The following is a 12,986-nucleotide window of genomic DNA, read 5'->3' on the forward strand; positions in this document are numbered from 1 at the left end:
GCAACCTGGCAAGTAGAGGGGTTCACATTGCTCTGCTGGTGGACTGGTAGGGAGTTATGGAACAAAGTATGTATGCTATGTGTGTGTGTGTGTGTGGTGTGTGTGTGTATGCGTGTGATAGAGAATTAACCCTGTTCATCTGGGAGTCAGTCTGCATGTGAGTTGCACAGATATCAGTGCCTGAGAGACTGTTACATTATGCATGTATTTATTGTTAAAAAATATATATGACCTCTCTTCCATATATTGTGTTTTCCCGGTCACGATTAAGAAAGACATGTTTAATAAATGGAGTGAAGATGATTACATTTACTTTGTCCCTTTTCCCCTTCTGATTATTAATATGTCCATGTGTGCATGTGTTTGAAGGGTGGGGTGTGTATGTTTTAGAAGATGTTGGGTTGGGGGGGGGGATGTGTGGATGTAAATGTAGGTTTGAAGGATCTTCCTTAAATGTCCATTGTCTGCATTCATTTTTGTAAGTAACACAACCTTAAACAAAAGGAATATGAAACTGCTGTGTTATTCTTAGATTGAATGTTTACTGTCAATTGACTAATCAGGAACATGTTAGTGAGTGTGACATACAGTTGTATTTTTACAGTAGTTCAGAATCCCCTTGAATCACAGAGGGCCACAGTGTGAACACACCACTGGAGCCTTGACTAGAAATATCATATCTCCTCCTGGTTGGATAACTACACAGTAATCCACAAGAAAAAAATTAACCATATTTACCTCCTTACTCCTTGTTACCAGTTGAAGGAGTCCTTAAGCTCCAGGTAAAAGACTCTCCAGGTACTGCACGTTTGTTCCAATGACCCGAGGCTGTCTTAACTGTCATTTCTGAGCTGCAAATCATCCAAAAAACGTTTTCACCTGCCAACCAGATAGCGTGACAGAGAGTCAGGATGTGGACTTGAATTGGCAGTAAGCCTACTTGCCATAGCCTTGACAAAATCTGCAATAGATTTTTCCACAATCAAGACTAGTACAGATATAATAACCATAATAAAAGATAGGATTGTACTGTTTACACTGTTCGAGATAAGCCAGTGAGAGATTATTGATTTAAGGTTCAAAAGCTATTCCAGTGAATTTTAGTGTTGGATTCTGTTCTCATTCCAGCGATCTTTTCGGTGCCAATTTCTGCTTGCTGTCATGATATTAAAAAATTCCAATGGTAAACACCTACAGCAACTGTTATGAATCCATTTCCTCTGTTACCATTACAAAGCTAACAGGGAGGGTCATGTGTTTTTTAGTTTGTTCATTATTACAAAAGATTGCTGTAACCATTTGTTCCTTGAAACCTGTTAGCCTATACATTGCAGCTGTGTGTAAGCAATTATCATATCTTTAAGAAGCCTGAGGGTGTGACCAAAGAATCGCAAATGCACCTCTGGGAACCAGCTGAGTGAATATTTCTATGTGCATTTTATGCAAGCTGAAATAATACTATTGTGCAACTTATCTTAGTGTGCGGAAAGAAGAACCCCCCCTCAAAGTAATTGAACAGGCTGATCAATACCTGTACTCAGCATGTAAAGATTTTTCACTTAGCATTAAGCTAAACAGATGTCAAACTCCCTATTGTGTTGGAAGCAGGGTCAAACTCCACATTGTATCTTTCCACTCCAAACTGAAGAAGTAGTTTTCTACTGTTAGTAAGTGGTGGACCGTACTGTCTAAAACGAATCATCAGTTTCATCAGTTGCGCTGGAAAATGGGGTTGAAAGGAAATGTGTAACAATGCAGAGAATTAGACAACCTAAATTCATTGACTGAGATGGCCTTGTTAACTGACGTGGAAATACAACAATGACCAAAAAATGATGGAGATGCTCAACATGCTCTATGATGAAGAGGCCATTTGGGAGCAGCACTGCTTTACTTCACCTCTCTTCCTCCAGACACCTTCTACCAACACAACCAGAACTATCGACGCCAACTCCACAACAAACTTTGTTAAATCTACGCCTACATATCTGACGTGAAAGAAATCGCCGAAAGCGCTTTCCTTGTCAGAGCTGCCTAGACAAGAACAGGAGCAGAATCTTTGCCAGTTTGGAGATTCTGAGATTCAGGTAACTACATTAAGCATGATCTTATGAGACATCATCTTGGCGGCGTGGTTCTGCTTCGCGACTGCTCACTTAATAACCCAACTTGAGACTCCAGGACATCAGTGTCAGATAGCTTACATCTGTCATTCCCCTGACAGATTGACCAGAGATAGAACCAACGGTGGTGGTGAAAAATATGAGCATGTATAATGCCGTAGCAGTATTTAGAGACAATGTCAGAGTTGATAACACTTCCTGGTCTTATATAGACCACCCTGTTAACGTTGGTGAGGATGATTAGATGTCCCCAATATGACAGTGATACTGTCGACGGATACAAGGCCCTTCGCAGTCCCATTTATTAGTACCACACTTACACCCCCAAAAACCTAGATCCACTGCATTCTGCTAACAGAACAACCTGTAGCAAACCATACATTTGTTCATGGGCTCCAGAGGAAAAAATGACTTCATTGAAGCTGACAAAGCATTCGATTTCAACAAGCTTCCTAGGGAACCATATAAGTTTGCCATATCACCATATCAGTGTGACCTTGGATACAGGGGTGTAAATGCTGCTACACCTTTGTGTGGGTGCCTGGAGGTACACTGCGGACATAACGTCCTATTATCAAGTGGGGCAATGTACCTCCAGGGACAACCTTAATGACAATATGGAATTGAGACACTGCGAGAAACTATTTAAATTGTGTGTGTGTCCACACCAAGTCTACACCAACCAAAAGCTACCTGTCTTTCTTGAGTATCACCCTTTAAAAACACACAACTTGGTACTCCACAGAATGCACCTTTTGGCACTTATATGACATGCGATTACAAACGATCAGACCATTTTCACAAGAACTATTGTACTTCACTGTACTTCCCTTAGTTTAAAATAGCTTTGTAGGGTTAGCAATAGGTTATCATGTGTATTTAGGGTTTAGCATATTGTATTTTATATTCATCTGTATATTTAGGAGGTTTACTTATTTAAGCTTAGAATAGATGTAATTTATGTTCTGTGTACTCTTATAATAATAATTATTGTTTTTTTATAACGCTTTTTTAATACTCAAAGTCGCTTGCCAGGTGCTTGCGTTATCTTGTCTTAAGAATTTCAGTCCCAGTCTGACAATGGTAATGGACGAGTCTATATTTACTTCACATCGTAAAACAGCATCTTCTTTGCTACCAGGCACGGTAATCAAAGAATGAAACTACAGTGCAATGTTTGATCCATGATCAAATTATGGTGGGGCACACAGGTCCAGACAGAGCTCCCTTCTGCAGAATGCCCAAGGGTGGAGCTACCTGACGACACTCTCTGCCTGGGAAGAGGAGGGGACTGCAGAAAGAAACCATACACCTCTCTCAACTGGACCGATGAAGACCGACTACTGGAACAAAAGTGTGCCTACTTTTCAACAAAGGAGTTACTGCTGTCGAGCGAATGAATAAGAGATGGTCATTAGAAACCTCTTCAGCAGGTGTCCCCGTGTACACCTGACTGTGCTGTGGACACCTGACTGTGACACACACACTCCTCTCAAAAGTTGTGAGTCTGTACATTATTACAACCAGTTCTGAACTGTACACACACACACACACACACACACAAGCACAATCATCCACACACACCCCACCCCTATTAGAACAAACAGACCTGTGTCAGCAGTGTGAGAGTTGCCTGGAGGCAAAGTGGGCTGTCCCTGGTGTACTATGTTACAGGTGTGAGGCTTCCCAGACACATCCCGTCGGCTGAGTTGGTGTCACTAACGCAGTGCTGCTGGAATGGAGAAGAAGACTGTTTCTGTGGTTCTGTTCACAGTAAGTACAATACAAATATGTACAACTTTAAACCATTCAGTTGTGAAGTGCACATACTTTAATGTGAAACATAGCTTTCGAGAACAACTGAACAATGTAGGCACATACGTTGTACTCCATGCATTGTGTATCATTGAGTGAAACAAATCATAACAATTCAAGTTTTTAAACTGTACTTGTGTGAAATAGAATATAAAACCTCAAAGAAATTGAACCAATGTGACTTTCTGTGGTACTACAATGGCTGGTCTCCAGGACTGGTAAAGTAGAAGCTTCCTCTCCTGGTCTGCCTCTGTCTTTAACACATTGGACTGGTAGGGCTTCTTTGTGGCATGGCTTTTATTGTCAACTTTACCACTTGTAACTGTCTTGCAACTGCTCATCATGCCAAATATACTATCTCCACATATATGATATATTGCCATTTGTAACAAGTACTGAACTTGTTCATGGAGGTACATTGGATTTATTGGTCCTGCTTCTCTTGATTGTTTCCTTGGATTCTGACTTAAATCGTATGTGGTTTTACATTTACATTTCTACACAAATATTCTGAATCCTATGAGCGTTATAAACCAATGCCAGAGTGTGTTTTTTCAGACTTTTTATTTATCTTTGTTCAGAGACTAAGACTATAAAACATGTTGTTACATTTTGAGTATTCAGTAATAAGAGAAAGAGATTTAAAGTAGTTGTGTTCACTTGACCTCACTTGACCTCACTGCTCCATGTTGAGGAAGATGATAAGCTTTTGGAGTGCTGACAATATAAAGATATCATTGACATGTGGGTAGTAAAACATTGTGCCAAACATTCAATGTTGATGATGATGGTAAGAAGGAGTGGCTGGTTATGGTGGAGTGTGCACGTATGCGGGAGAAAAATGAAGTCAACAATAATAGCAAATGTTGTTCCAAAACCTTCTGAAACTTCACTTTTGCAATAATCAAGTGGAATGGCCTGACAGGCTGATTGGGAAAAGATGGGCTTGAGCGAGCAACAAAGATGATTTTGTAGAATAACTTTTATGATCCTTTGATAACTAAGTTGACATTGTAGCTCGACTGATATCTTTTACAGTAACAACAGCATTTTATTTGTTGTTGTGGCAAAGTCCATGGCTTTGTGTGAATGTTTGCATGGATCCAAAGCCCTGCGGTAGAGTTTGCCTCAAGCAGAATGTATGAGCTATGTTAGATTTATTAAAAAACGAATGAGGTGAGGCTTATAATGAAAGGTGTCATGACCACACCCACTGTTCAGATGCTGTTATTGTGGTAGATAATCGCATGATGACTCATTTTGTATTAGAGTAATTACAGAAGAAGTGTCTTTATTAAGTTTCAGTGTGTGCGTGATTCTGCTTGGAATGAACTGCACTGTTCATGTCAGGTGCCTTCCTATACGTTGGTGGCTGTATTGTGTTTGTGCTTTTGCCTGTGAGGAGGTCACCTGCTGGAAAGGTCACTAAGTTCTGTGACATCCCCTGAATATGCTCTCTTCATCATCAGGTGGCCATAGCAGTTGGAGTGTCACTGGCACAGGCTGGCACCCATACGGTGAACAAGCATGAAAAAAGGGTAGGTTGCAAGGACTCATCTATTGAGAGCCATGTCCTAAATATCAATCAACACAATATTGTTTGCCGATCTCTCATAGCCTTGTTGTGCTCCTGTTTCTGTGTCAGGACCTGCTGATACGATCCAAAAGGAGGTGGGTCCTTTCCACCATAGAACTGGTCGAGGAGGACCCTGGGCCTTTCCCTAAACTGGCCACAAAGGTACAGATACCCCGCCCCCCCCCCCCCACCCCAAGTTATATATATGAATAGATATTATAGATAATTATTTTTTACTCATTGACCAATAAAACCGCACAACATCCATTTGTTTACGGTCCATGTTGTGGATTTGTCATGACTGTGACCTTGTTAGATGGTTATAATGTAGCAGCGTGTACCATACTGTAGGCCTGGTGCCTGGTCCAAGACTGCCCCTGTCCGACGGTCCTGATTTGTGTTTCTTCAGATGTTCAACGACAGGATAAAAGAACTGAATGACAACCACGTGTTCCGTATCACGGGCACCGGCGTCACAGAGGAGCCGCTGGGAGTTTTCTCCATAGACGGCACGACGGGCGAGGTCATGGTCCACAAGCCCATCGACAGGGAGAAGATCCCCTTATTCCATGTGAGATACAGAGAGAAAAGAAAAGGGGATTAGGAAAGAAAGAGAGATAGCAAGGAAAACATGATGCACTCATGCTTTGAGGTTGGCTGTCTCCGCAGATCAAATTTGATATCCTTGACAAGGACACTCTCAAGCCAGTGGACAGGACGCTGGCATTCGATGTGGCCATAAAGGACATCAACGACAACGCTCCTACCTTTGAGCACATCCCAAAAGAAAGTGTGAAAGAAAACTTACCACAAGGTCAGGACATGGATAAATAAAACCAAACTTGACACATATACATGCAAATTATTTCCCTGCAGTCACAGGCAGGCTGGAGGGTCCTTCCTTATACTTCACATTGCCTCGCCTCCTCTCCTGTTATCTCATCTAATTTTCGCACATTTCTCTTCTTTTACTTTGTTTTTTTCTTTTCTCTTTTCTTTTTACATCTAATTTCTTCTCTTCCTCTTCTCTTTTCTTCTCTTCCTCGTGTGTTCTCTCATCAGGTTACCTCCCTGTCCGTCTGAACGTAAAGGATGCAGATGAGGAGAACACAGACAACTCTGATTTCACCCTCAGGGTGGTTTCCCAAGAACCTGCTGAGCCCAAGATTGGTTTGACAAAAGTGGAAGGCACCAATCACAACCAGCTCACCTTCACAGGCTGCTTCAACTATGATGTGAGCCTCCACTGGATAACACTTACATACAGAACACACATGTATATCCATACAGACCGGCACACTGTCACAAAGTAAGACATAAGAAATAGTCCTAAATGTTATATGCTTTACAGAAAGCAAAGAAGTACAAGGTCGTTGTTGAAGCTAAAGATAAGGGAACACCAGCCCTCTCTTCATCTGCCACAGTTTTTATTGATGTTACTGACTACAACACACACCGACCAGTATTCAAAGAGAATGCGGTAAGATGTGACCGATCACATTACATGACAACAAAATTGTGTAGTTGACCCGCAACCCCCCCCCTTATTAATATCAATCACTGTGTGTTAATCCAGTACGGTGGTGAGATAATGGAGATGGAGACCAACAAGGTTATATTAAGACTAGGTGTGACAGACGCTGATACACCAAACACCCCTGGATGGCGCGCCAAATACTTCTTCCTGAAGGGAAACGAGGATGGGAACTATGCAATTGAGACAGACCCCATGACCAATGAGGGCATTCTGAAAGTCATCAAGGTACAGGAATCTTATATATGAAAGATCCATTGGCTTCACTTAGTTCAGTGCACTAAAGGGTCATTGTGCCTGTGTTTCCAGGGGAAGGATTATGAGAGGACCACCTTCGCAGGGGTGGAGATCGGAGTGGAAAACGAGGAGCCTCTGTTTGAGTGTGAAGCTGGTGCCCCTGGTGGCATCTCTGCTAAGGCCACACCCCCCAACTCAGTCAACGTCACCCTCAAGGTGATCGACGTCAATGACCCTCCAGTGTTTGACAAGGTAATGACCAAAGTTTACGAGAGAGAGGAGGAAGAACCGGGGAAGGAGCTGTACACACCAAAGGTCACAGACGAAGACTCTGATGTCGACAAGATCAGGTTGGTAGTTCCGTACCCTCTCCGGCTAATTCTCTTTCCACTCTACAATGGATGAAAATTGTGATGGGAATGATCCATGGTGCTGAACACATGCATGTGTGCCACTGTTTTCGTGTGCGTGCTGCAGGTATGAGATTGTTCAGGACCCAGCAGGATGGGTCTCCATTGACAAGAAGACAGGGACGGTCAAAACAGTCAAGAAGATGGACCGCGAGTCTCCCTATGTTGACAAGAGTAGTACCTACACTGTCTTAGTGTGTGCCATAGACAATGGTAATCGATTGCTTACACCACCTAAAATGATGTTGATTTTTGGACATTCAAATCAATAGATTTTGAGAGGAATTATTCAATTTGAGGTCAATGCCAGCATGTTTTTTCGGTGTGTCTCAGGGGAGCCTCCTGCTACAGCCACGTCCACTCTGTTGATCAACCTGGGGGACCAGAACGACAACCTGCCCCACCTGGTGAACAAGAGCCTGGTGCTGTGTGGGAACAAGGCTAGCAGCATCAGTGTTCCCGTTCAGGACCCAGACAATGACCCTTACAGTGGCCCTTACACCTTCTCTCTGGGGGGCAATGACAAGACTCTGACAGACACCTGGAAACTAGACCCCTCTATAGGTGAGGAGGCAGACCTCATCCTCGTGATCGCAAGCAGCTGTGTAGCTGTTACAATGAGGATTTTGTTTATTTTGAAGTTGACATAAAAAAAGAAAAGAAGTGAACTCTATCCCTCTCTTGATTTTTTCCCCAGGCATGACAGGGGGGCTGGTGAGTCTGAAGAGCCTGGCCTATGGGAACTACACGGTGCCCCTGGTCATCATGGACCAGCAGGGCACAGGGGGCTCTGAGAACCTGGAGGTGGTGGTGTGTGACTGTCTTAGCGGGGACACGTGTCGGGGCCGGCTACCCAGTAGCAGCAGCCTGGGCCCGGCCGCCATAGGCCTGCTGGTGGCCGGACTACTGCTCCTGCTGTGTGAGTCTCTGAATGGAACCCTCCGCCATGCTAGCACCACTTATTTAAAACATGTGCGACCATAACCAAAGCGTTGAATGAGGGACAGTTTTCATGAAGTGTGCATCTACAGTTTGGGAACATGCCTGCAGTATCTACCTTGTTGAAACCAGTTTAGTTGAATGACTCACTGTGTTGAAAACCCACAACAGAGAACAACAACAATTAAATCATTGCATTGCAAGCTGTGACGGATTCTTTGTGTATGTGTGTATGTGTGCCGCTTTGCAGTGCTGCTGTGTTTCTGCTTTCTGTGTGAGTGTGGAAAGCAAAGTTTCAAATTAATCCCCACCAACCTTCAGGACGAAGGCAACCAGACCCTCATCAAGTACAACGAGGAGGGAGGGGGATGTCCATGCCAGGTTTGTGTGTATATTTTGTGTCTGTGAATAATTTTTTTTAACCGGTGTTTTCCTGAGGATACACTGGAAAGAGTGCTTATGGGGTGTTTACGTTTGAGTTTGGATTGTCAGAACAGACATACTGCATGGCTGCGTGTAACCCTGTCTGAATATGTGAGCTGTGTAGCTGTGAGCTGGTTGGGGTATGACAGGCATGTGCTTTACCTCAACTATGTGTTCTGACAAGTTCATAACTTTTTTTCCTTTCTATTCTTCCTGTTGCTCTTGAACCATGCCGTCCTTTCCTCTCTTCCTCCTTTCCTTCACTTCTTTCCATTACATTTTCCCCAATATCCTACTATTTCTACATCCCCCTCCTCTCTGCTCCGCTCCCCTCTCCTCCTCTCCTCCCCTCTCCTACTCCCCTCCCCTTCCCACCCCACCCCACCCCACCCCACCCCACCCCACCCCACCCCACCCCACCACTCCCCTCTTCACTCTTCTCATCCCCTCTCCTCTTCACTCTTCTCCTCTCCTCTCCTCTCCTTTCCTTTCCTTTCCTTTCCTCTCCTTTCCTTTCCTTTCCTTTCCTTTCCTTTCCTTTCCTCTCCTCTCCTCTCCTCTCCACTCTTCTCCTCTCCTGTCATCTCCACTGTTCTGCTCTCCTCTCCACTTGTCTCGTCTCCTCTGTCCTGTCTCCAGGCTGAGCCCACATTGATCCTGAGCCAGAGGAACAGCATTGCGGTGACAGACGGACACAAACAGGCTGCCATACCTGTAGGTAGACCTCTTATCTAACGTTTCTCCTTTTTCTCTTAACATCTCTTCCCTCCTGTGTTTGTAACTTCCTGGTTCAGGACAAACCTAAAATACAGTAAGATTACATTCTCTTAATTATGTTCGTAGAACTGTACATACATTCTGTAGTAGGAAAGAGTTTTTAACAATGTTAAATTTGTTGCAAGTTGTGGCATGCACTGCTATACAGTATACCTGTGCACATCTTGAACAACACCTACTGTCATTGGCCAGGTTTCCCAGATCCGTTAAGAAGCTCTCAACGCTAAGAGCGTCCTAAGAACGTTCTAAGAGCGCTCTAGAACACTCTTAGAATGCTCTTAAGAATCTCTTAGCGTTAAGAGCTTCTTAACAAATCTGGGAAACCCGACCATTGTAAGTCTGCTTTGTGGTGGCACAGTCAGTGAATGGTTTATTTGCGGTTTCTTCAAAGCAGCCCCCCTTTATTTTCACACGTTTCTGTCAAGGCTCATTTTTACTTTTATACTGTAAACGACTTCCACAATTCTCCCATCTTACTAACCTCATGTGACCATAGTTTGTTTACCTACGCTCCCTCATGTCTAGTCTGACTACAAAGTACACACTGTAACTGTTGCTTGTGGTTGTCTTCTCTGTGATTGGCCAGCTCACACAGATGTCACAGGTGTCAATCCAAGAAATGCATGAGATGACCAGAAGCTCTGGGAGGCCCATGGTGAGATACAGGATGTTTGCACAACCAGTTTCTCCTACCAATTAGTCACACTGTTGTTCATTCCAGTTTATGCTTTTTGTACCATTGCTGCTTGTACCACTGCTGCTGCTGCTGTGCTGCACCATGGTACCGTTTCTAAACAGTATCTCAGGTAGTCAGAGCGGTGAGAGCTCTAGGTGATAGCATGGCACTCATAGGCAGCGCACATGGAATCAACACGTCCCTTTGTCACACCCTTCTCCTGTCTGTCAACAGATGGCAACTCAGATTTCCTCTTCAGGAGGCTTCCAATCAGGAGGCTTCCAATCAGGAGGCTTCCAATCAGGAGGCTTCCAATCAGGAGGCTTCCAATCAGGAGGCTTCCAATCAGGAGGCTTCCAATCAGGAACCTTCCAGAGAACGGCCGAGGCCAATGGAACCATGAGGAGCCAGTGGGGTTATGGCACCGTAAGTGACAGATACTCTACATGGCCACCAGGGGGATTCATAACCCTGCTTCAAAAATACCAGTGGTTCCAGTAGTAGACAGTTGACACTAGTGCTGCTGTATGAACGTCGACAGTGATTTTAATGACGATAATAGAAACCCTCTGTATTTTCTCATAGCAGAACTCAAGCAGGATGAACAGCTCCATCAAGGTAAGTTAATATGAAAGAAGATGATGGAAACTTCACCCACATTCATTTTTACTGGCAATGCCACAGTCTACCTTACCTCGTATGTAGGTATAAGTGAAGCTCAGTGGCATTGCATTTAACTACTGATCAAGAGGTTGCAAGTTCAAATCCTTCTTTTCATGTCACTTTGAAAGCGTCTCAGATGAAAGCTTCTGGGAACTCAATACATTGTTGTAACATTTTGTAACTCACGTGTGTGACCCATGAACAGGATACAGTTAAGCCACACTGTCATGTATTATGCTAACTGACTGTCTGCAGCAAAGATAACATGTATTTTACACGGTTCTTTCTGTCAACAGAACAACTCTGCACGCTATTCCCACTCCCTCAATCGCCAAGGGAATCAGCAGATCTCAGAGCACATAGACAGGGTAATCCATCTCTCCACTCCCTGTGCGCGTGTCTATGGGGATTTCTAAGGGGTCATTTATGTCTCTTTCTCCTACCATGTTGAAGAAAGTTGCACTAAGCGGACACAACTAAAGCATGCTTTGAATACTGGACATATACAAAGTTATTTCATTGTGTTCAGTTATGTAAGGGGTTACATTGCTGGCTGTGTCCTTCCACAGAGGCTGCACATGATTGGTGCAGGACAAGATGACTACCCTGCTTACCTGCCTCGTGAGTATGCCTATGAGGGCCAGGGAAGTAAGTGCAATTCGTTGGATGAGCTGTCGCTAAGCAACCTGGGGGATGATTTAGAGTTCGTGGGAAATCTGGGGCCAAAGTTCAACACCCTTGGAGGCATCTGTCAGGAGGGCATGCAGGGAAGACACAGCAACTTGTAGATACTAGCCTGGACTGGGATTGGTTTGGCATTGGTTCACATCTGACCTGATAAAGATTACGTTCTTCTGTGGAAAAAAGGATTGTCACCTATTCATGGGAAGTCATCCAGGACCTCATTTGAATCATAATAAAGGACCAATCAGAAGGCATACAATCTATGGATGTGGTGCACTGAACAAACTTTCTCATACTTTATCAAGAAGCTAGGAAGCTCAGCGTGTTTTGCTTTTCCTTAATATCTTGAATCCTCTTATCAATCCTTGTAACAACACATCATGGTTTTGGCAAGAGTGGAATCCAAACTGAATGTAAACCTGAAAACTAGGTGGAAGCTTCACTTCACGGGCTATTTTCTATATTAAGACATTTTATTTTCTTTGGCAGTTGGCGGTTTTGAATTTAATTGATTGCTGTATGACAGTCATCTTATGATACCTATCTCTGGAAAATGTAAAGGGCATGTTACTGTAGATCTTTCAGTGTGTCACTATCCTTTTTATACTCCAGAAGACTTCTCAAACCGAGTATGTAATACTGTATCCCGATTCTTATTATTTATTTTGTTAGAGGTTAAGTATTCTTTGTTTCAACATACTATTGTGAGCTCTGTACAGCAAGCAAATTGAGAATGTTTGGACATGTTCTACAGAAATGCTACAACGTGAGGTGCTTGTAAAGAGTATTTGATAGTCAGTTTTGCAATGTACTATTCTGACTCATTATGAACCAGAAGCTTTTTTTTATACAACAGATATTTGTATAGGCCTACAGATGCAATTGCTTTTTCCACTTTTGTAATGTGGAGCATCCTATTATGTTGATACAAAAAAGGATGAATTAATAAAATGAATCATTTCAAAACTAAGCTCTCTAGAATCATTTGACATCAATCAGGGTAGACAAGGAAGCTGGAGAAACAAACATGGTATCATCTCATTCACAATAACTTCATAGATTAACATATTATAAAGATACTCACAGATTATAATGTGTTTGTCAAAATCTTCTTTACCAGAGATGTAGT

The 12,986-nt window shown here is 43.2% G+C and overlaps 1 protein-coding gene and 1 long non-coding RNA gene across 3 annotated transcripts; one reads left to right on the forward strand and one right to left on the reverse strand.

Moving 5' to 3' along the window:
• Positions 1–436: 436 nt before the first annotated feature.
• Positions 437–12,970, reverse strand: LOC146252060 (uncharacterized). The gene is made up of 4 exons (XR_014732116.1): positions 12,942–12,970; positions 3,733–3,855; positions 739–879; positions 437–492 (listed from the first exon to the last, which is right to left on the reverse strand). It is a non-coding gene; the product is annotated as an uncharacterized LOC146252060 (long non-coding RNA).
• cdh26.1 (cadherin 26, tandem duplicate 1) lies at positions 3,485–12,823 on the forward strand. 2 transcript variants are annotated; one of them, XM_084680787.1, is made up of 19 exons: positions 3,485–3,896; positions 5,408–5,476; positions 5,584–5,676; positions 5,924–6,085; positions 6,184–6,328; positions 6,577–6,749; positions 6,866–6,994; positions 7,091–7,276; positions 7,358–7,635; positions 7,763–7,908; positions 8,029–8,259; positions 8,393–8,614; positions 8,885–9,015; positions 9,697–9,771; positions 10,421–10,489; positions 10,745–10,936; positions 11,096–11,128; positions 11,470–11,541; positions 11,743–12,823. In XM_084680787.1, the coding sequence occupies exons 1-19, from the start codon at positions 3,861–3,863 to the stop codon at positions 11,959–11,961; spliced, it is 2,661 nt and encodes an 886-aa protein (XP_084536913.1). In that variant the 5' UTR covers positions 3,485–3,860; the 3' UTR covers positions 11,962–12,823. The 2 variants fall into 2 exon arrangements, with proteins under 2 accessions (XP_084536913.1, XP_084536914.1); XM_084680788.1 differs by having other exon boundaries at positions 3,486–3,896; positions 11,099–11,128.
• Positions 12,971–12,986: the final 16 nt, after the last annotated feature.

The sequence above is a fragment of the Hypomesus nipponensis genome, chromosome 18 (assembly GCF_054491055.1).
Source record: "Hypomesus nipponensis isolate SF chromosome 18, ASM5449105v1, whole genome shotgun sequence".
NCBI classification, from domain to species: domain Eukaryota; kingdom Metazoa; phylum Chordata; class Actinopteri; order Osmeriformes; family Osmeridae; genus Hypomesus; species Hypomesus nipponensis.

Coding starts and splice junctions, on each gene's coding strand:
- cdh26.1 (XM_084680787.1), top strand. CDS start 3,861: ATGGAGAAGAAGACTGTTTCTGTGGTTCTGTTCACA. Junction 8,615..8,884: donor CGGACTACTGCTCCTGCTGT/GTGAGTCTCTGA, acceptor GCCGCTTTGCAG/TGCTGCTGTGTTTCTGCTTT. Junction 9,016..9,696: donor GAGGGGGATGTCCATGCCAG/GTTTGTGTGTAT, acceptor TCCTGTCTCCAG/GCTGAGCCCACATTGATCCT.